Source organism: Pteronotus mesoamericanus, unplaced genomic scaffold (assembly GCF_021234165.1).
Source record: "Pteronotus mesoamericanus isolate MK-2021 breed Mesoamerican mustached bat unplaced genomic scaffold, CSHL_Meso_final contig_74, whole genome shotgun sequence".
In the NCBI taxonomy this organism is placed as follows: domain Eukaryota; kingdom Metazoa; phylum Chordata; class Mammalia; order Chiroptera; family Mormoopidae; genus Pteronotus; species Pteronotus mesoamericanus.
The window spans coordinates 36,661,449-36,682,958 of record NW_026555247.1 but is presented as its reverse complement, the minus strand read 5'-3'; the positions used below and the strand labels follow the sequence as shown (position 1 = coordinate 36,682,958).

The 21,510-nt window shown below is 41.8% G+C and overlaps 1 protein-coding gene across 2 annotated transcripts; it reads right to left on the bottom strand.

Annotated features, from left to right (window-relative positions):
- Positions 1-524: 524 nt before the first annotated feature.
- On the bottom strand, positions 525-13,991 carry SERPINB13 (serpin family B member 13). Of its 2 annotated transcripts, XM_054583878.1 has the most exons (8): positions 13,827-13,991; positions 13,253-13,309; positions 12,319-12,321; positions 4,998-5,126; positions 4,519-4,636; positions 3,013-3,155; positions 2,652-2,807; positions 525-929 (listed from the first exon to the last, which is right to left on the bottom strand). In XM_054583878.1, the coding sequence occupies exons 1-8, from the start codon at positions 13,989-13,991 to the stop codon at positions 525-527; spliced, it is 1,176 nt and encodes a 391-aa protein (XP_054439853.1). The 2 variants fall into 2 exon arrangements, with proteins under 2 accessions (XP_054439853.1, XP_054439854.1); XM_054583879.1 differs by lacking the exon at positions 12,319-12,321.
- Positions 13,992-21,510: the final 7,519 nt, after the last annotated feature.

Genomic DNA, 21,510 nt, shown 5'->3' with positions numbered 1-21,510 from the left:
GGCTTTTGAGTTTTAATTTTTATTTCACTAATGAGTTTCTAAATTCTCTTTCCTAAGTGCAGGTTGCTACACTATTTGCTGAGAAAGAAAAAAGTAACACATGAATTGAGTAAATTATTGTTTTTATTTTACTTGTGTATTATAATCTGCCAAGATATTAGAACTAGAGGGACTCCCAAAATCACTACTCCATAGCCTTTTCTGAGGAGGCTATTTCTTTCATTAGTGCATGAAATTACAAGTCATTAATTTACTTTCAGAAGAAATCAATAGCATATTATTAATGAGCCTTGATTTAACTCACTTTATACATAACACAAATAAAAGGACATTTCACTTTTGAAAAAACATTATAATTTTGAAAAAACATTATAAACACACACACAGTGCAATCACTAAGGCATCAATTTTGATGGTAATATTGGAATGCAAGCAAGAAAAGCAAAATTTTTTTTAAAGAATGGGCTAGTTCCGTAGTCATATTAATAGTCCAGCACTGGTTTCCTGCCAAGCCGATGACCGGCCTAAGGAGAGGAAAATCTGCCGAAGAAGAGGATGCTGTTGGACTCATTGTGCCTGACGAAGAACAGGAATGGGTGATTGCAGTGGACAGTTTCATAGTCGGGCTCTAGTGTGACCCTAAAGCCAATGCTGGTGGCCGCAGTGGCCTCGGTACCTTCCTCAGTCACCACCACAAAGGACCTGTGCAGGAACTTCCGGGCACTCAGCGTTGAGTGTGGGGACATTCCCGAATAGTCGGCCTTGGGCTCGCTGAAGGCCTCCTCCAGCCCCAAGGCGGCCAGCGGCGCCTGCAGGTCGTAGCTGTCTGCCACTTCAAATCGGGGCAGGCGCAGGTCCACGCGCCTCTCCTCCATCTGCCCTGGCCCCGTCCACTCTTTTAAGTCCTCGGGACTTATTTTATCTATAATCTAGTAAGAAAAGGGGCGGGGGCAGAGGGAGGAGAGAATGGCATGATGATCGATAAAAGTTTGAAACAGTGTAACACGAATTTGCATCAGTCAGAAATCATTAATTTTAGTAACAAAAGTAGAAAGTTCATTTCACTAGACTGTTGTCTTTCTATAGCAAGTACTTGTCTTATATTTCTCTATTTATATTATCTGTGCATATGGGAAAAGTCAATAGCATTTAGTGAATTTTTAAAGATGAAAAATATAATTTCTACTACATATTATTTCATAGTTTACTATTTTCCCAATGTCTTTGTATGCCTATATATTGTACAATTTCTCTAGATAATGAAATATGTTTATATAAATATATAATAAAATTATAATTAATGTAATATATTATTGTTAATATCTAATTTGTATTATAACATATCAAACATTAATATATTTACATATAAAATACATATTTATAGTTGCAATCACAGTGAATGTCCATTTTCTTATTATAATGTAAACCTTTTACACTACTGCGTCTCACTTCAAAATACCTTCAAGCTGATAGATATTTTCATCAAATTGATCAGTTTTACCCAACATTAACCCATTCTTTTACAAGTACCTAGTATGTATCATGCATTATGATAGAGGATAGATTCTGTAGATACAAAAATAATCATTGTGTTCCGTTTCAAACTACATATCCTAGTATATTTAATGCAGAAACTACTAATTTGGCTCAGACAGGCAATTTTTTTGTTCTGAATTATTTCCCTGGAATAATTTCCACAACTGCAGTTTTTGAGTCAGAGGAGGAATACTCTTAAAGCTTTCCTACAAACTGTCACTTTGCTGTCCTCAAGTACTTTCCAGTGTATTGTGAAGGCTATTAGCTAGTTTCACAGCAACAGACCAGCATCCAGTATTATAATAATATACGTGATAGGTGCTGTGTTATTATGATACTGATGTTGTCTCTGTGCATGTTATAGAGATAGAGACAGAGTGTGGTCTCTAATCATTATAATAACATGCTACACATTAAACTACAAAGCCCATTTTATAGATGGGAAAATATTGAGGTTCAAGGAAGTTAAATGGCTTCAAAGGACATAATGCTACTAAATATTTTAACAGAAAAGTGGGTAGGACTAAATCAAGGGGTTCAAGATTAAGGGTCTCATGGACTTTGGTTGATTACTGTGTATCGATGTAGGTTCATCCTTGGTTTTTTAAAATATATATACTATCTTTTTCTGATAGAGATGTTGATTATGTGGGAGGAGAGGAGGTATGAGGGAAACCTCTGGACCTTCCTCTCAATTTTGTGGTAAACCTAAAACTTTTAAAAATTGAAGGTTGAAAAAATTTCAGAAAGTCTCAATAGCATGCAAAATTTGCTGGATATATGCACATGTGATCTTTTTTTTTTCTGGGGGAAAAAAGGTGCCTAGAAAATCAACCATTTATCAGAATGCTGGGTGGTCTTTACAATCCCCATATGACCTTAAAGGTTCATTTTAGCTCATTCCCAAATATTTTAGTGCCGGTTGTTCCCAGTACACCTGATGTCATTGTTGGCTCCTCTTCAGACATCCTGCGCAGCGTCAGAAATATTCTACCAGGGCTCTGCCAGACACCTGCCCCGACTCAGAAGCCCCCTTTGCAGGCTCACTCAGAACAAGCTCTGAGACGCAAAGCCTCCAAAAGCGGCAGTAAGAATGGGCAGGAGCGAGGCTTTACCTTCTCCAGGCCGTCGACGTCATTGGGCAGCAACACGAACATGCTTAGTTCATTGTTTTTATACGGAATGCCCAGAATCTTGGCCTGCAGGTCCTTCAGGAAAGTGAAGCTAAAGGTGTGGCGCTGGGTCATCATCAGCACAGGCTTACTCGTGTTCTGCAACAAGTTAATAGAGCGCTGAAGGTCAAACTGGGCATAAGACAGCCAGGCAAGCTCATCAAAACCATGAATTCAATCTAAACCGTGATACCGCTCAGAACCCCCGACTCAGCATTTGCGGTACGCCCTGTGCCGCGACGCAAGCACGGCATCAGGACTTACATGCCATGTACAAGCATGTCCCATGTATATAGGGCTGTACCTTATCCAGCCAAAATTCCTCCTCCTTGGTCTGTTCTTTCTTAAACTCCCTGTCCCATTGCCCTTTAAAATACACGACGTTCACCACCACCAACTTGATGGAGCTGTTCAGAGAAGCATTTGGAAACAGGTCCTTGATTTTTTCTGCAAACAAACAACAACAACAACAATCAGTCTGGCCTATCTTGGAAATTATAAGTGATAGGCAGGGCAGGCACGACGTGGGTGCACTTGACTGGTCATTAAAGCCTCAGCCAGCTCATCACCAGCAGGCTCCACCCACAGAGGCTTCGGGGGATGTCCTCACTGCTCACTGCCCACGTATCCCACTGGATGGACTGAGGTGCGACGGTTCAAGAGCTCAGGCTATGGGACCGAACTGCCTCTGTGAGCGTCCAGTCATAGGTCTTATCAGCCAAGGAACCTTTGGCAAGCTACTTAAGCTCTTCATGCCTCAATTTACCCTTTGGTGGAACAGGAATGACACTGGCCTATCAGGTTGTTGAAAGGAGTAAATGATCTCTTATGTGAACAGCACTTAGATCGCCGTCGGGCTCACAGTAAGCACTTGGTAAAGGTTAGCTCTTATCATTTCTACCCACTTGATAGAGTTACCATCTGAGATTTAGAGGTTCTTATTTTACTGGAAAAGGAGCTGATGTTTTTGTCTCTGGCATCAACCCAGCACACACTAAATTCTAAAGAATACTGCCTTAAACTGACTTTTTGATAGACCTTTTTCTCCCCTGCTTTTTTTTTCTTTTTATTTCCCTCCAACTGACTATGAAGAAAAATGTATTCTGAAATAAAAGATGTCTTCCCGGATAACTGGAATAAAAAATGTAATCTAAAACTCTAACACTAAAGTATCAGCTATCACCCTCCCCCAAAGTATATTTGGTATTACCTTTCCTCTCTGGCGTTTCTTGTGTGTTTGGCTCATACTAGGTAGGGAACAGGGAGAGGAGGATGAAGGGAGGGCTTTATCAAGTTCTCTGCAGTGGATGGGGCTGAAAGTTATCATTCCCACGTGTTGCTCTAACAGAGATGAGAGCTAGGCAACCCCAGCTCAAGGTAACAAAAGTAGGTCTTGATGAGAGAGCTGAATGTTTCTCACTTGATAAAAAGAAAGGAAACCCTCTACATTTCCACTTAAGGACCGAGACTCAGAAAGAAAAACTCTAATATAAAGAAAAGGATGTGAATCCAAGAAAGACATGAGCCCAGTTTTCGGGGCCTCAAGATATTGTGATCCACAACCATGTGTAAATAATTCTCCACCAAGTGTTTCCATGTGCTAGGGTCCCCTCTCCATTTCTCTCCTCTATTCACAGTGCCTCCTCCCACTCCTCTGGCCCAGGCTGCCTTTCCAACCCTGAGAAACCCCTCTCAAGTCCCCGCCCAGAGCTCGTCCACCCTGACGCCCCACGCAGCGCCAAGCACAGGCTTCACTCACAGCGGGCGCTCAGGAAGCGTTTTTATGATGAACGACCCATCCATACTCTACCATGTGTTTGGCTTTCAACCCAGGAATTAATCTTCTTTCGACTTTCATCTGCTGCATTTACAAAATCAACAGGTTCCAGAGAGGCATGGTAATATTTTTCAACATAATCTAAGTATTTCTTTAGGAGAAACAGGAAAGGAATAGAAAGAGGTTGAGTTTCAATTTATCCATTGCCAACATCTCTAAATATGTTTAGCAGTACATCAAGATCACTAGCACAGTAAGCAGGGATTTTGAGGATCTGGGCAAATCATTTTGAGTACTTCCATGCACGTGTTGATGCAGGTGCAGTAGGGTTAAAGCAAAAATCAGATTTCAACTGCCGAGATTAAAAAGGACTCTCAAAGGGCCTGGATGTCTGAGAAACAGGCACTGGGGACCCCAAGGGATCCAGGCCAAGGCAGGCAGTCAACACAGGCAACATGCCTCCAAGACCCACGAATACCACTCACCGAGGTGGTGGGCATGGCAAAACTTACTTGAAGGAAAAGGTATGTCTTTTCTCCAAATAACCTGTTGGCTATTTTCAGTTCATGATTATTAGTGAGTTTGCTTATTTCACTCAGAAACATTTGGAATTGGTGGTGTATCTCTTCTGTCTTCTCAATCTTCAAAATCAAAACAAAAACTCAGTGAGTTATCTTAGCAAAAGCAAGTCTAGATTCTGCCCCAAGAGGACATGGCTGCTGGGTCTTTCCCTCATCTTGGCAGCCTTAGGGATGGCCCATGAATTTTGTGTGGCCCCTGATGTCAGGTGGCTTTGACACAAATCAGATGATAATGTAAGTCACAAGCAATTTCAGCTCCACAAAGAAGCCTGCTCCTCCACCCAACACTACAGATCTCGCTTTTCTAGCTCAGGTTGCATTTTTCATCTCAAATGTAATTACTCACTAAATGTTTCATATGTTTCCTGTTTGCTTTTCACAATACTAAGCACCTAAGCAAAGTAGATGGTTCCTTAGATGACTCTTATCCACTTTAAGGTTGGCAATATCTATTTCAGACAGTGGATTTAAAAAAACTGACTGAACCCTGGCTGGTGTGGCTCAGTGGATTGAGTGCCGGCCTGTGAACCAAACAGTCACTGGTTCAATTCCCAGTCAGTAAACATGCCTGGGTTGCAGGCCAGGTCCCCAGTTAGGGGCACACCAGAGGCAACCACACATTGATGTTGCTCTCCCTCTTTTTCTCCTTCCCTTCCCCTCTCTCTAAAAATAAATAAATAAAGTCTTAAAAAAAAAGTGACTGGGACAACTGTAGTAGCATAATCAATAAAATAAAAAAAATTAAAAAGCCACTCCAGAATCTGTAGTCCCACAGACAGACACCAGGGAGAGCTCCTGATAGAAACCACAAACTTCTTCAAGTAGATTACACACACATACATATGCCCAGAGAGAATGCATCCCCAGAAAAGTCTTGAGACATCTACAAAATCTCTAGTCAGCCTGACTTCAAAAAGTATTTCCTGTATGGCTGACTTTCCAAATGCCAGGTCCCAACAGAGCATAACAAGCATGCAAAGAAATGAGGAAACATGACTCAATCAAAGGAACAAATTAAATCAACAACTTAATTGTACATCTCAAGGGACTAGGAAAAGAACAAACTAAATCAAAAAGGTTACAGTTAGAGCAAAAATAAACAAAATAGAAAGTAGAAAAACAGCAGAAGAAATCAACAAAAGTAAGAGACTTTTTTTTTAAGATCAACAAAATTGACAATCCCTTAACTAGACTAAGAAAAAATAGAAGACTCAAATAACTAAAATTAGAAATGAAAGAGAAGACATTACAATAAATATCATGGAAATAAAAAAGGGCTACAAGGGACTACTATAAACAAGTATATATGCCAAAGCAATAAGTATCTTGAAAGAAATAGATATGTTTTTAGAAATATATAACTGACCGAGACTGAATGATGAAGAAATGTGAACAGACATAACTAGTAAAAAGACTGAATCCATAATCAAAGATCTCTAATTAAAAAAAGCCCAGAACCAGATAGCTTCGTCAGAGAATTTTACCAAATACTTAAAGTCTTCCAAAGACAAGAAGAGGAGGGATCACTGCCAAACTGATTCCATGTGACCAGCATAACCATAACACCAAAATCAGAAGAGACATTAAAAAAACGAGACTTAAAAAGCAACATGACATAAGAGAAGAAAACTAGGTACCAATAACCCCGATGAATATTAATTCAAAAATCTTCAGCAAAATACTAGCAAACCAAATTTAACAGCACATTAAAAGGATTATACATCATAACCAGGTAGGATTTATACCTGGAATGCAAGGATGGTTTAACATATGGAACTCAATCAATATAATACAACATATTAACATTAAAAAACAAAACCCGCATGATCGTTTCAATTGATGTAGATAAAGCATTTGAAAAAATTCAACACCTTTTCATGATAAAAACACCCAACAAACTAGAAATAGAAGAAATCGACCTCAACATAATAAAATTCTCATATGTAAAGCCCACAGACAATATCACACTCAAAGGTGAAAGGAAAGCTTTTCTTCCAAGATCAGACAGAGATGTCCACTCTCACCACTACTATCTGACATATTCAACATAGCACTGGAAGTCGTACCCATAGAAACTAGAGAAGAAAATAAAATAAAAAAGCCCTCGCTGGTGTGGCTCAGTGGATTGGGTGCCAAACTGCAAAGCAAAGGGTCGCCAGTTTGATTCCCAGTCAAGGTACATGCCTGGGTTGTGGGTCAGGTCCCCAGCTGGGGATGCAAGAGAGGCAACCATGCATTGGTGTTTCTCTCCCTCTCTTTCTCCCTCCCTTCCCCTCTCTCTAAAAATTAATAAAATATTTAATAAAAAAATAAAAGAAACAAATAAAATAAATGTAACTTCTGGTAAAGATGGCAATGAAAGCAGACTTGGCTCACCTCTTTGCACAACTACATCAAAATTACAAATAAATATGGAAAAACCATCAGTCAGAACTGTTAGAAATTGAGTTGAGTGGAAGTCTGACAACTACAGAATTAAAGAAACCACATCCATCCAGACTGGTAGGAGGGGTGCACACACAGAGTAGGCTGGCTCCTAACCCACATGTGGTGGATAAAAACTAGGGAGGGATACCTTGGGAGTAAGGAGTCCCAGCCCCACACCAGGCCCCCCAGCCCAGGGTTCCAGGTTTGCAGCCCTTCCAGTGCCAGGAAGATAAGTCCCCACAACTTCTGGCTGCTAAAACCAGCGGGGATTGAGTTGGTGGAAGAACCCCAAGCACTTCCTCTAAATACTCACCTACTCACACTCACTCCCTCTGAGCTCCAGCACTGGGGTAGCAGTTTGAAAGGCAACAGTGGTATAGAGGGAAAAACTGAAGTGTCTGGCATCAAGGCGAGCAGAGACTATTGTCCCTTTTCTAAACTCTCCCCCTCACAGAAGCATCAAGCTCGTGCCATATCTAAGACTCCATCAACCTGGCTAATGCCATTTGACCAGCTTTGGAGATCCCCAGAGACTCTGCCCCACCCTACTTATGGGCCCACCCAAGCTGTTTTTCCATATGAATGGCTAGTCTTGGCTCATGCTTCACAACTTCCTAAATCCCCTCAAATAAGTAACAGCTGGCTTCAGTGAGTCTCAGGGCTGGCACTAGCAGTAACCATCCTAGATGCACAGCTTGGCTTCACCTAGGAATCACCAAGCCCAGCACAAGTAGCAGCCATCTGAGATCACTTTATAGTTTAGGCAAGGTGGCCCCGGGCAAAACGCAGGTGGGACTGACCTCGGTCTGCAATACCTGGAAACCCCTGGGCCAGTACACCCAGTGGACAGCTACAGACCACATCAGAGTATCACCACTCTGCCCCTGCACAGTTGGGGCCCATGGAGCGCAGAGGTTGGTGGTAAGTGGTCACAGCCAATCCTTGCAGCTGACCAGCCTGGGTAAATCCCTCTCACTGACCTGCCAACAGCAACCATGGCTCAACTACAGGAGCGTATACTCAGGCCACCTTGTGTGCCCAGATTGGGTGATACGGGAGGCTGTTCCACTGGACCTTATAAAACACCTAGTGCATTAGGCCACACTACCAAGACACAGAGTCAAAGCAGCTCTACCTAATACATAGAAAAATACACAAGGAGGCTGCCAAAATGAGTAGACAAAGAAACCTGGCCCAAATGAAAGAACAGATCAAAACTCCAGAAAAAGAGCTAAACAAAATGGAGATAAGCAATCTATCAGATGCAGATATCAAAACACTAGTTACAAGGATGATCAGGAACTTAGTGAGGACCTCAACAGCATAAAAAAGATACAGTCAGAAACAAAGGATTCACTAATTGAAATAAAGAACAATTTACAGGGAAACAACAGTAGAGTGGATGAAGCTGAGAATCAAATCAATGATTTGGAACATAAGGAAGAAAAAAACAACCAATCAGAGCAACAAGAAGAAAAAAGAATCCAAAAAAATGAAGATAGTGTATGCAGCTCTGGGACAACTTGCAGCATCCAATAGTCATGTCATAGGGGTACCAGGAGAAGAGAAAGAGCAAGAAATTGGAAGTCTATTTGAAAAAACAATGAAAGAAAACCTCCCTACTTTGGTTAAGGAAATAGACATGCAAGTCCAGGAAGCACAGAGTCCCAAACAAAATGGATGCAAAGAAGCCCACTCCAAGACACATCATAATTAAAATGCCAAAGGTTAAAGATAAAAAGAGAATCTTAAAAGCAGCAAAAGACATTACTTATATACAGAGGAGTTCCCATAAGACTATCAGCTGATTTCTCTAATGAGACTTTGCAGGCTAGATGGGATTGGCAAGAAATATTCAAAGTCATGAAAAGTAGGGACCTACAGCCAAGATTGCTCTATCCAGCAAAGACCTCATTTAGAATCAAAGGGCAGATCAAGAGCTTCCCAGACAAGAAAAAACTAAAGGAGTTCATCATCACCAAACCATTATCATATGAAATGTTAAAGGGACTTATTTAAGAAAAAGAAGATCAAATTTGAATCTATAAAAACAAACCAAGAAAACGGGAAGAGCAGAGACAGAATCATGAATACAGAGAGCATTTTGATGGTTGTCAGATGGGAGGGGGAGTATGGCGGAAATGGGTGAAAAGGTGAGGGGATTAAGAAGTGCAAATAGGTAGTTACAGAATAGCCATGGGGATGTGAAGGATAGTATAAGAAATGGAGTAGCCAAAGAATTTGCACATGTGACCCATGGACATGAACAATAGTGGGGGGATTGCCTGAGTGGGTAGGGTTGCTGGGTGGAGGGGGCAAAGGAGGAAAATCAGGACAACTGTAATAGTATAATCAATAAAATATAATTTAAAAAAGAGAAATGCAAATCAAAAATAAAAGAAGTAAAATTATGTCTATTCACAGATGACCTGATCTTATATGTAAAAAACCTTAAACATTCCACAAAAATATGTTACAACTAATAAATTAATACAATAAAGTTGCAGAATACAAAATCTACATTCAAAATTAGTTACATCTCTATACATTAACAATGACAACCCAAAAAGTAATTAAGAAAATAATCCCATTTACTAAAGTATCAAAAAAGATAAAATACTTAAATATAACTTAACTAAGGAGGTGAAAGATTTGTACACTGAAAACTATAAAAAGTTGCTTTAAAAAATTAAAGATACAAGTAAATGGAAAGATATCCCATACTAATGATTGGAGGATGTAATATAGTTAAAATATTTATACTACCCACAATGATGTATAGACTCAATGAAATCCATATCAAAGTCCCAATGACTTTTTTTTTTAAATAGGGAAAAAAATCTTAAAATTCTTATGAAACCTCTAGGGACCCCAAGAAGCCAGAGCAATCTGGAAAATAGTTGAACAAAGTTGGAGACCTCGCATTTCCTGATTTCAAAACATGCTACAAAGCATTAGTAAGCAAAATGATGTGGTACTGGCATAAAGAAAACTATATGAACTGATGGAAATAACAGATAACCCAGAAATAAACTTTTGCTTAAATGACCAAGTAATTTTCAGCAAGGGTGCCAAGACTACACAATAAGGAAAAGACATTCGACAAAATGTGCTTGGAAAATTGAATGTCCACATGCAAAACAATGAAGCTGGACCTTTACCTTACACCATATACAGAAAAAAAATACTCAAAATAGGTTAAAGACCAAAAATAAGACCTATAACTATAAAACTATTAGAAGAAGACACAAAGGAAGAACTTTAGGAGACTGGATTTGGTAATGATTTCTTGAGTATGACATCAAAAGCACAGGCAACAAAAGCAAAAATAGACAAATGGAGTTACAGCAAACTAAAAATCTGTTCATCAAAGGATCCAATGAACGGAGTGAAAAGGCAACCTGCATAAAGAAAGAAAATACTAGCATATCATAAATTTGATAAGGGGTTAATATCCAGAATATACGAGGAACTTCTACCACTCAACAACAATAAATATAACCCAATGAAAAAAATGGACAAAAACCTTGAGGAGACAGTACTCCAAAGAAAACATACAAATGGCCAACAACATATGAAAAGATGTCCAACATCACTAATCATAAGCATACAAATCTCAAAACCACAATGAGATATCACCTCACATCCTTTAGGATAGCCACTATCAAAAGAACAAGAAATAACAAGTGTTTAGTGAGATTGTAAAGAAGTTAGAACCCTTGCACATTGTTAGTGTGCATTTAAAACAATGCAGGTGTTACAGAAAACAGTATGGAGGTTTCTCAAAATTTAAAAATAGAATTAACATATGGTCCAGCAATCACACTTCTGGAAACATATCCAAAAGAATTCAAAACAACATCTCAAAGGGATATTTGCACATCTATGTTCATTGCAGTATTATTCACAACAACCATGTGCTGGAAGCAACACAAATGATCATCAACAAATGAACGGATAAAGAAAATGTGGCATATACATGCAAAGGAATATTATGCAGCCTTTGAAAAGAAGGAAATGTGGTTAAATGTGTTAACATGGATGAATCTCAATAACATTATGGTAAACAAAATAAGCCAGTCATACACACACACACAAAACAAATAGTGTAAGCTTCCACTCATGAAGTATCTAATGCAGCCATAATTATAGAAACAGAAATTATCAATCAATCACCAGGCCCAGGCAATTTTACACCCAAATTCTGAACAGAATATTATGTGTGTTTCTGAATTTATACAAACTCTTACAAACTTAAAAAGAGAAAACATTCCCCACCTTGGTCTAGTGATACCTTGATAACAACACTAGAAAAGGATAGGAGAAAGCACAATATTACAGATTAATCATGTTTATAACATAAATTTTTAAAAACCACCTAACAAAATATAACCAAATCCATTTCAATAATGTATTTTTTTAAAATCATGACCAAGTTGATTATCCCGCGAATGCGAACATGACTTAACATTAGAAACTCTTACTGTAATTCACTCTGTTAACAGAGGAAAAAAACATCAGTCACCAACAGATACAGAAAAATATATATGTATGTAAATCATCTTAAAAGGATGGATGGTTGAAAATGGATGGCCGGGGACTGTGAGGCCAGTGGGATCTCCGTTCCCCCTGCCTCTGTACAACTGCATGAAATGGGCCTGTATCCACTGCTGAGAGGAGAAGATGTTGGCATCATCCTTTCAGCAAACATTGGTTGATATTTGATAAAGTGGAACATGCCTATACCCTACCTCCCAGATATATACTATAGGCCAGCGCTGTCTCATAGAAATGAAATGCGGTCACAAGTGTGAACCACACTTACTACCTTAAAATTTCCAGTATCTATGTTCTGTTTTTTTCTAATTCATACAAAGATCCTACTTGGGAAGGGAAGTGCTCTCCAACAACTGTGCTCCTTGACCGAGTGGAGAGCTGAGCAGCTATCTGACCCACCTCTGTTGTGCAAAACCTGGAAGGAAGCCTGACTGTCCACGTGTGCACCTGAGGGCCCCGGACTGCCTGGCCGTGTGGGATGGTGGAATGAACAGCCCGTGTGGCCCCGTGACCTGACCCCCGGCTTTAGGAGGGTCTGGGACTGGGCCATGACAACTGTCAGGCCCTCCCAGTGAGCTCTAACGATCTCCAAATGCCAGCCCCCATCTATGAACATTATCTCTCTCCCATGTGTGCACACTCTGTCCTTTCAGTGACAAACGTTACAACTCTAGAACTGGAAGAGCCCCCAGGAAGTCATTAGTCCTGTGCTAATATATTTTTTTAATAAAACATCAGAGCAGTGGGTGAGGGGCTTAAAATAAAAATACAATGTAGTAACAATATTACCTACTATCACTGTGACCACCCCTGGTAAGTCACCAGTGTGCTCCAGACATTCTGCTGGACACTTTCCAAAGGCCCAACGAAGAGGAATAACTTACCCAAAGCAGCACAACTGTTAACTCACTGGGCCAGGATTTGAACCCCCAATCTGTTTAACTCCAAACCCACCCACTCTGCTGTAGGGACTTTTCAGTCTATTAGCCTTTACCAGTATCTACCCTCGCAGTCAATATGCACGGACATTAAGGTCTCTTCTTAAGACTCGGGGATGATTATCATTGTACAACCCTAGGAACGTTATTTCACTGGTGTGATTATTACTACGGAAAAATAACTATTACCTCTTCCACACATTTCCCCAGTGAGCCCATATCTACAAAGCAACCTTAGTGAAGGCGGTCAAACATGTCTCGCACCTCTTTTTCTTCAGCTTTGACTCTTAAGCTTTCTGTGTCCTGTTCAGAGAAAAGCACCTGGAAGGGACAGAAAATATCATGACAGGGCAGGAGCAGAGAAAACCTCGCACAGAATCAGGGGAAGTGGACATTTGCTAAAGACACTTCGGCACACACAGGTAACATCTGTCTCCTTGCAAAATCATACTGGTTGTCTTCAGAGGAACCCAGTTGGTTCGTCCACGCATGTATTCATCTTTGATGTGTCATTTATACCCTCCTGGGGATTAGGCAACTTGTCCCAGCAGGTATGGTTCTTGACGCTCTGTCTTTAATTATGAGGTTAATGGCCGTGGACAGGGCCACCCACCCAGCCCCCACCCAAAGGAATCTCAAGCACCAGGGAGCACAGGGCACGGTGGACTTTGGAGTGGGAAGAGGGCTTTGCTGACAGACGCGAAACTGCTCCACGGTCACGGGCTTGCGCTGTTCCCTAACCCACTGGTCAGGATGAGCATATTGGTGAGGTCATTCGAGAAGGCCCACCCCAGAAAAGAGGCTGTGCCCGAAGAGCTGCGCAGCCCGCCCTACCCACCTTCCGCAGCTGGGCCGCGGTGGCTCCGCGGGCCCCCAGGAGGAGCATGCCGATGGCGGTGGAGATGCTCGCGGGGGAAAAGAAGACGTTCCCATTGTTTTCTTTGTTCAGCAATTTGAAAAGATCAAGCCCAAAGTGAGCGGTCATGTCGCCTAGCCACTCCATCGCGACTCCAGCGAGATCTAGAACAGCAGCCGCAACCGAAGCGCATACAAAGTAATGCTGAATGTGAACTGCAGTTGAAAGATACACTTTAAAAAGAAAAAGAAAGAAGAAAAACTGAAAGAGCACTCTTCACCTGTCTGAATTGCTTTGCTTTGGGTCCGGGGACCCTCCCCGCTTCTGTCACTCTTCCTGCCCTGGGCGAGAAGAGGGGGGTTTCGGAATATTTCAAGGAACCAATTAGATTCAGACGCTGAGCTCGACCTGGATGTGAGCAGCAGAATCCTCGCAGGGCGTTGCAGACGGCACCTCCGCCGACCACGAGAATGGCCACGAGCCCTTCGGGAGGCCTGGCTGTGTTTATGGCGTTGATCACCGACAGTGGTGATTTCAGGGGCGCACAGCTACCTCCAGACTCACTGAGTTGTGTACATTAAATAGGTGAGCTTTGTGCATATCAGTTATACCTCAGTAAAGTGGGGTTTTTTGCGGGGGGCGCTTTCCACCCTCTGGGTGCAAGGTCCCTGCCGCCTGCTTCTCGCCCCTTCACTTGGCCTCCTTGTGGCCGTGGCCGTGGCCGTGGCCGGAGCCGAGCATCAGCCTGGCACTACCCAGCGCTTCTCAGCTCTCCTGTCTGCAGGGGGCGATGTCACTGCCTCCTGCGGTTTGCAGCTCTGGTTCGCCGTCGGGACCTGCCTACACCTGCCTGCACCTGCCTGCCACTGCACCCCACCCCCTCGGGAGGCAGGTTCCCCAGGCAGGCGCAGCCCTTGCCCTACACTGCGGCTTGTCCAGACGCTGGACCTGCTGCCCGGCAAGAGGAAGGCGGAGGGAGCCCTAGGAGCTCAGGTCCACGCAGCTGCTGCGGCGCAGCCTGAGCAGTAACCCAGCCAAGAGCGCCTGCTTCTCTGATGTTTCAACGGATTCAAAATCCTCTGCAGAGAGCGGGAGGATACAGTAATTCTCTGAGACCCCACCCCCGGCTGCATGAACGCTGGACTCGGGGCCGGTTTTTTCTCAGCGGCCATAGTGCATCTTTAGCCACGGATTATTTAAATAGAAGGAAAGCGTTTCCTTTTTTTATAATTTTCTCTATTATTTCAAGTTTGTATGGTGAGTTCATATTTTTTGTTATCAAAAAATTTTAAACAGTTCATATTTACCAATAAACAAAATACATTTTCTATTGTCTTCAACTCTAGCTAGATATGTTATAAGTAGTTAATAAAGGCTTTAAGAAAAAAATTTAAAACAAGAATGAGGTTAAGGGAGGATAGATTTTTGTGACTGCCTGCACACTCTAGGGGTCTTTGCGACCAAGAGCCAACGACTCCTAAGGTATCCAACACCTGCCATAAAAATTCCATTTCACTCCGGGTTTCCTGGCATGGGTTCCTTGCTGTTTAACCCAGAAATACAATGAATTAACTTACTGGCAAAAAGCATGAAGAAGATACAGTATTATGGCAGCGTAGACACTGAAATAAATAAAACCCTCCCAAGGGAAGTTACGCACAACATAAGTTCTTTCATATCAACAAACATTCTCAAAACAGAAAGAGCCTTCAGTTGCACCTGAAGAAGGAACGCACCTGGGTTCTGGAGAGACGGAAGGAGCTGAGCGCGGACCTAGGAAGCACGTGTAAAATGAATGATTGAGTTCTTTAATTTATCTCCGTCTCTCTGCCTCTCCCTAGTCATTAACATTTTTGCATTTCCAGTGAAACAACCTTCGGTTTCTCAATGACCATTTCCCTCCTAAATCCCTCATGCAAAATTTATGACAAAATTAAGGATGGAATTTCCTCTTTCCTTGATGCCTGTCCACGAAGCTATGCCCTCGAAGGTGTCAGCAATTTTACTGGGCACTGTAGCTCAAATAATACACACATTAGACAGAGAGGCAGAGAGTTGCAATCTCTAAATTCTCCAAAAATCCCTTACAAATTCTTTTGGGGATCCAAGTATAAAGAAACCTACATTCACCAGAAAACAAAATAAGTCTAAAAGCAGGAGCTCAAGGCAGGACCGCAGCAGTCTGAGAATGGCCAAGTAACAGTACTTTGCCGTATTTAGTGCACACTTTTTTGGCCAAATTTTTGAAGGAAAAATAAGAATGCACATTATACGTGGGTAGTACTAATTCTGTATCTATATAAATGTTTTTAATTTTTTATTTATGTTTATGTGTTAAAAGCATAACCCTGGAAAGCAATAATGATATCTATATGCAAAATAATATTCTGGAATTCAATAATTGATTTTGTTTCTACATGTAAATAAATTTTAAAATGAATTAAAAAATTAAAACAGGAGATTTTGTTTCCTGATAGTTTGAGCCAAAAATGTGGGTGTGTGTTATACTCAGCAAAATACGGTAAGTACATCATGATCCCGGTTCAGGGAAGACCTTGAGAGGTCCTTCAACCATAATGATATTGGGGATCCTCTGAGAAGAATTGGTTCTCCACCTTGGGTGCACATTAAAATCTGGGGAACTTAAAAAAAGAAAGGAAAAAAAACAATGCCCAAGCCCCCTCCCCTGCTCCTGAGTCACTGAGTCAGAGTCTCTAGAGTGGAAATTTTTAGCAGCTCAGGTGATATGTGCAGCCAAGGTTTGAAACCACTGGTTCATGGCCACATGAAGCTCTCAGTTAATGCATACTTACTTACCACGATGTACAGAACTCTGCCTGGACAAGCCCGGGCTCAGTAATTACATTAACTTTGCACTGGCATTATGTGGATGCCAAGTGCAAAAAAGAAAATGAAAGGAAGCTGTCTTGCTAGAAAAATGGTGAGAAAATGTCATGAGGAAAGTCTGAGCAGGCAGACACACACACACACACACACACACACACACACACACACACACACACCCCAGCTCTGGTTCTCAGGTATTCTGCTCATTAATTATGAAATCTCCCACTTTAATTCATTCAGTAAACATTTATTGAGAGTCTGCTATGTGCCAGACATGGGGCTAAGCGTCATTAATTTATAAACACCCAACAAGCTCATTGATTTCAGGAAAACAACACTACTAAAAAAACCTCAACAGGAAATTCCACCTCCCAGTTCTAGTTTTTCCTGCCAACCCTCAGGCACCCCTCAGGCTCTGCTAGCTCATTAAAAGAGGCAGCAGTTGGGCAGGGTGTAGAGATCTGTCTTTGCCACCGAGCACCAAATCCTAGAAGGACACCTCTGCTCTTCCCTCTGAATATCTGCCTAAGGAAGCAGCTCAGCTCAGCGATGCAGCTTCCAGGGGCTAACTAATGTCTGTACCAATCCCAATTCACACAGTTTGCTTTAAAAAAAATGAAAAAGTATTTTAATTACAGCTCTTTAAGCAAACTCACAGCAGTGTTAATTGCCTCTGCTTTCTAATTGTCACTGAGAAATATACAAACAGAGGAAGGTTTAGAAAGAATTAGCAGTCAGTTATGGAGTTAAACCTGGATGCTAATGAAATAAAAAAAAAAAAAATCAAACAAAAACTCCCAGACAACAGGATGGCCGTCACCAGAGAAAAAGGAGGGTGAGTGTAGTAAAGAGTAAAAGGGTCAAACATATGGTGGCGGAAGAAGATTTGACTTTGGGTGGTGGGCACACAACGCAATATGCAGAGTAGGTATTAATAGAAATGTACTCTTGAAACCTATGTAATTGTTTAAATCTATGTCTCCCAATAAATAAGTTGTTTTAAAAAGAAAAAGAGATGGCATGAAATATTTGAGTTGGCAATAATGCTCTATGTTTTAATATCCCAATCAGTTTGTCCTCTAATTCCATTCTCCAGAACCCTAGACTCCCCGTTCCATCACCCAGTCATTTCCGTATGCCCTCAACTTCTGTCTAAGGCATTTCCTCTACCACCGGGCTTTCACAATGATGCCTGAGACCGCCACGTCCCACAGTCTGCACTGGGGACAGCCACTCAGATCTTGAGATCAGGAAGCAAGGTGCCCACTTGAAGTCTCTCTCCTGCTCTTGTTTCTTCCCAGCCGTCTTCCTTCAATCACTCCCAACGTCCCCTTTTCAATTTACAACATCTTGCTGTGCCACCCTTTCCCCCGACCACAGTCTGCCACCCCGTGCGTGGCTCATGGTCTTCCTGTTGCCTTAAACACAACCGCCCCTCTGGACACCTTCACAGCCCAGGTCAGTAGCATCGCCCCCGTCCCCCACCCTCGCCCGTCTCCTCCAGGAGCCCAGGTACAGGCTAGGCTCCGGGGGTCACCACCACCGGGGTCTGCTGCTGCTGCAAATTACTGGACACCAAAATGTCCCTGTCTGGTTACAGATTGCTCAGCCTTGTTCTTTCTAAACCTAATTTTCAAAGGTCATCACCACCTCCAATCATTGGGCTCCTCTGCCTTCTTCTATTTCATCTCTGCCTTCCCGTATCGAAACTGCCCCAAAGGTAGAAAATATGTTAATGATTAGAAACTATAAAAAAATGGTTTCTATGCTTGTAAGTGAGGACAGAGAATAATGAAACCCTGAATCAGAGGACTAAGGAGTTCTGCACCCCATTCCACGTTTGGCACAACTTCTGCGTGTCTGTAACTAATACCGCCTTGTAACATTTTTCATCTCCAAGACTACACTGTTGTGGATGATGCTGGGTCCCACCCAGAGACCCTTAACCAGCCAGTGTTTCTATCACCCAGTGACTGATTTGGCTGATAATTCACAGCTGCCCTCTCTCTGTCAAATGACTCTCAGGCAAATGGGAACCACCTACCAGGGAAGTACACAGCACCCCACCCCCGCCCGGGCACACCTCAGGAGTGACTAACTGGTGTACGGGTTTTTATTCAAGGACAGGACAGTCCCCTTGCATCAAAATGGGACCCATTGCATTTTGTAAGTGCAATTCATCATCCAGAGCTTCTCCCATAGGATCAGATGGAAACTAATCTCTAGCTGAGGCCCTGTGGCTGATTAACGTTTCCCTTACCTTGTTCTGCTTCTCTCAAAGACACAGCCCTCTGCGCCACTCCCAAAATACCTGAACAAGAATCCCCATCTTCAGCTCTGCTTCTAGGGTAGCTGACCTAACCCCTTCACTGGTTTTGCCCTCCAGAAATTCCTTGACAATCCTTGCATATATTCATTCTCTTTTAGATAAATTTTCCAATCAGTTGATCAAGGCCTATGAAAAAATCTCTGGGGATTTCAATCAGACTCTTTAGAACTGATACATTAATTGGGGAGAAATTGTAATCTTTACATATTGAGCCAGGAACATGCTCGTCTTACAAGTCCTTCAACAGCATTTCCAGATAGAAAGAAATGGAGAGACTTCTCTTTGTGCTGAAAAAACAAAACGAGCATGCCCATGATCACTGCCTCCGTTCAGACTCAACCAGAGACCTGAGTTAAGTGCAGTAAATAAGACAGTTGATTAATTAACTCATTAATTAATTAGTTAAAAGTTTCAAGACTAAAAATGAAAAAAAATAAAATTATCATTCACAAAGGAATTGACACACACATTATGAGAATTAAAAAGTGAGCTTACCAAGATTGATGATTACAAGGTAAATATGAAAAAATCAAATATTTTTTATGTACTAGCAACATACATTTAGGAAATGGAAATTTTTTTAAATATATGATTTTAAAAAGTATCAAAGAGCATCACAGGCCTATTAAAAATGAAAGATGTGCAAGTGCCTACCTAGAAAAAGATTAAACATAAAAGGGAGAAATTAAGAAGACCTGAGCACATGAAGAGAGATATTTTATTTGCGGTTTGGAAGACTCAATATTGTAAAGACATCGGTCCTCTCAAAATTGATCACCATAATTTTAATGAAATCCCAGGAAGTTTTATTTTGTTTTCCAAAAAATGGACCAGCTGATTCCAAATTTATATGAAATAGCAGAGAGCCTAGATCAGGTAAAACTCTGTTGGAGATGGAGGAAGAGTTTCTGTCAGATGGCAAGACGTGTCATTAAATGACTAAGTGTGGTTTGGGCTGTCATTAAGTGACTAACTGTGGTTTGGGCTGTCATTAAGTGACTAAGGGTGGTTTGGGTAAAGGAGAGGCCGGAACACCCTCCTGCACCCACGTGCACACTGGGTTTTGGGAAAAGAGTCACTGAAGAGCGGAGGGGAAAGGCGGCGCTTCCTGCCCCCCCCCAACCGTGCTGAGTCAGCTGGGCATCCAGAGGCTGCCCCAGTCCACGCACACAACTGCCACTCTCAGGGAACTGCCGAGTGACACGAAACATGCAAACGTGTTAACAGCAATAGTAAAGGTTACTATTAGGTACTATTACTGCCATCACACTTGAGTGATCGTGTGTATGGATACACGCTTCAGTTTCATAGTTTTTTCCTCTCAGAATTGCAGATACTGCTCTGTCTTCTTGTCGGATTACAGAGAAGCCTAAACCCAACCTGGTTCTCGTCCCATTGTATAAAGCCTATCTCTTTCCATCACAAGGCATTCAGAATACTTCCTTTTTTCCTGGATCTGTAATTTGTCACACTGTGGAAGTATGGATTTTTAATGAGCCCTCTCAATTTTCATGACTTTTTTCAATTCTGTACATTTTTCTTTTCTTATATCTTTGAGTATTTCCTCCCCCCACCCCCAGAACTCTCTTCCTGAAATCTTCCTTGATAAATGTTGGAATGTCTTAAACTACCCGGCATGGCTCTTAACATTTTTAAGTACTTTATCTTTTTTTCTGTGTTTTGTAGAATTCCATGATTCAGTCTTCCGGCTGACTTTTCTGCTGTGTTCATTCTGCTACTCAGTCAACTTACCAACTTTTTGTAACAATTTATTATTTCCAAGAACTCTAAATAAATATTTAATAATTCCCTATTTTTATTGTATGTTTTAATGTCTCTCATTTGACCTATTAACTCTGTTGAGGCTCATTCCTTTCTTCCAAGTGTTTCCTTCAAACACTTGGTAGTCTAGGTTATACTCTTATCTCTGTCTTTGAGGTTCCTCCTTAGACTGTCTCTGAATGCTGTTCTGTGGTTACCACCGCCCGCCTGAGCAATTTAGGAGTGGGAGGAGCCACTGTGCTTCCAGGCAAGGGTACCGGTGGCTTATAACCACTAAGTGGGAATTGCCTCCTCCTCTTTGATAATGACAGTCACCTGGGGCACTACTAGGCCTCTGCAACTGAAACAGGCACACCTACTGCTCCTGCCTGGGGACAAAGACCACTGTCACTGTCACCTGGCATCAGGCAGGGAGAGGAACACGCACACCATACTGATCTAGTTACTCCCACTGAAGCGCTGCCCCAACCTGTCCCCACAATGGGTACCTGCCTCATAGCTCCTCTTGCTTCCTGAATTTTCCGCCCCCAAACTTAAAGATCCCCTGCACTCTCAACTCTATTGGCCACCTAAAATGTTATCTTGATGGACCCTTGGCCCGCAAGGTTCACAGGTGCAAAATAAAGAAATAGATATGAATCACTTCTTGTACTCTTTATTTCTACTTGGAAGGATAGATAGAGCCATGGTTAGTAACCCACTGTATAG

Bases quoted from the DNA above. Each gene is read 5' to 3' on its own strand.
- SERPINB13 (XM_054583878.1), bottom strand. From the start codon at position 13,991: ATGGAGTGGCTAGGCGACATGACCGCTCACTTTGGGCTTGATCTTTTC. The intron at 4,637-4,997 runs GTAAGTTTTGCC...TTTCTCCTAAAG, and splicing joins AGACATACCTTTTCCTTCAA to AAATACTTAGATTATGTTGA. The intron at 2,808-3,012 runs GTACAGCCCTAT...AACTTGTTGCAG, and splicing joins AGGAATTTTGGCTGGATAAG to AACACGAGTAAGCCTGTGCT.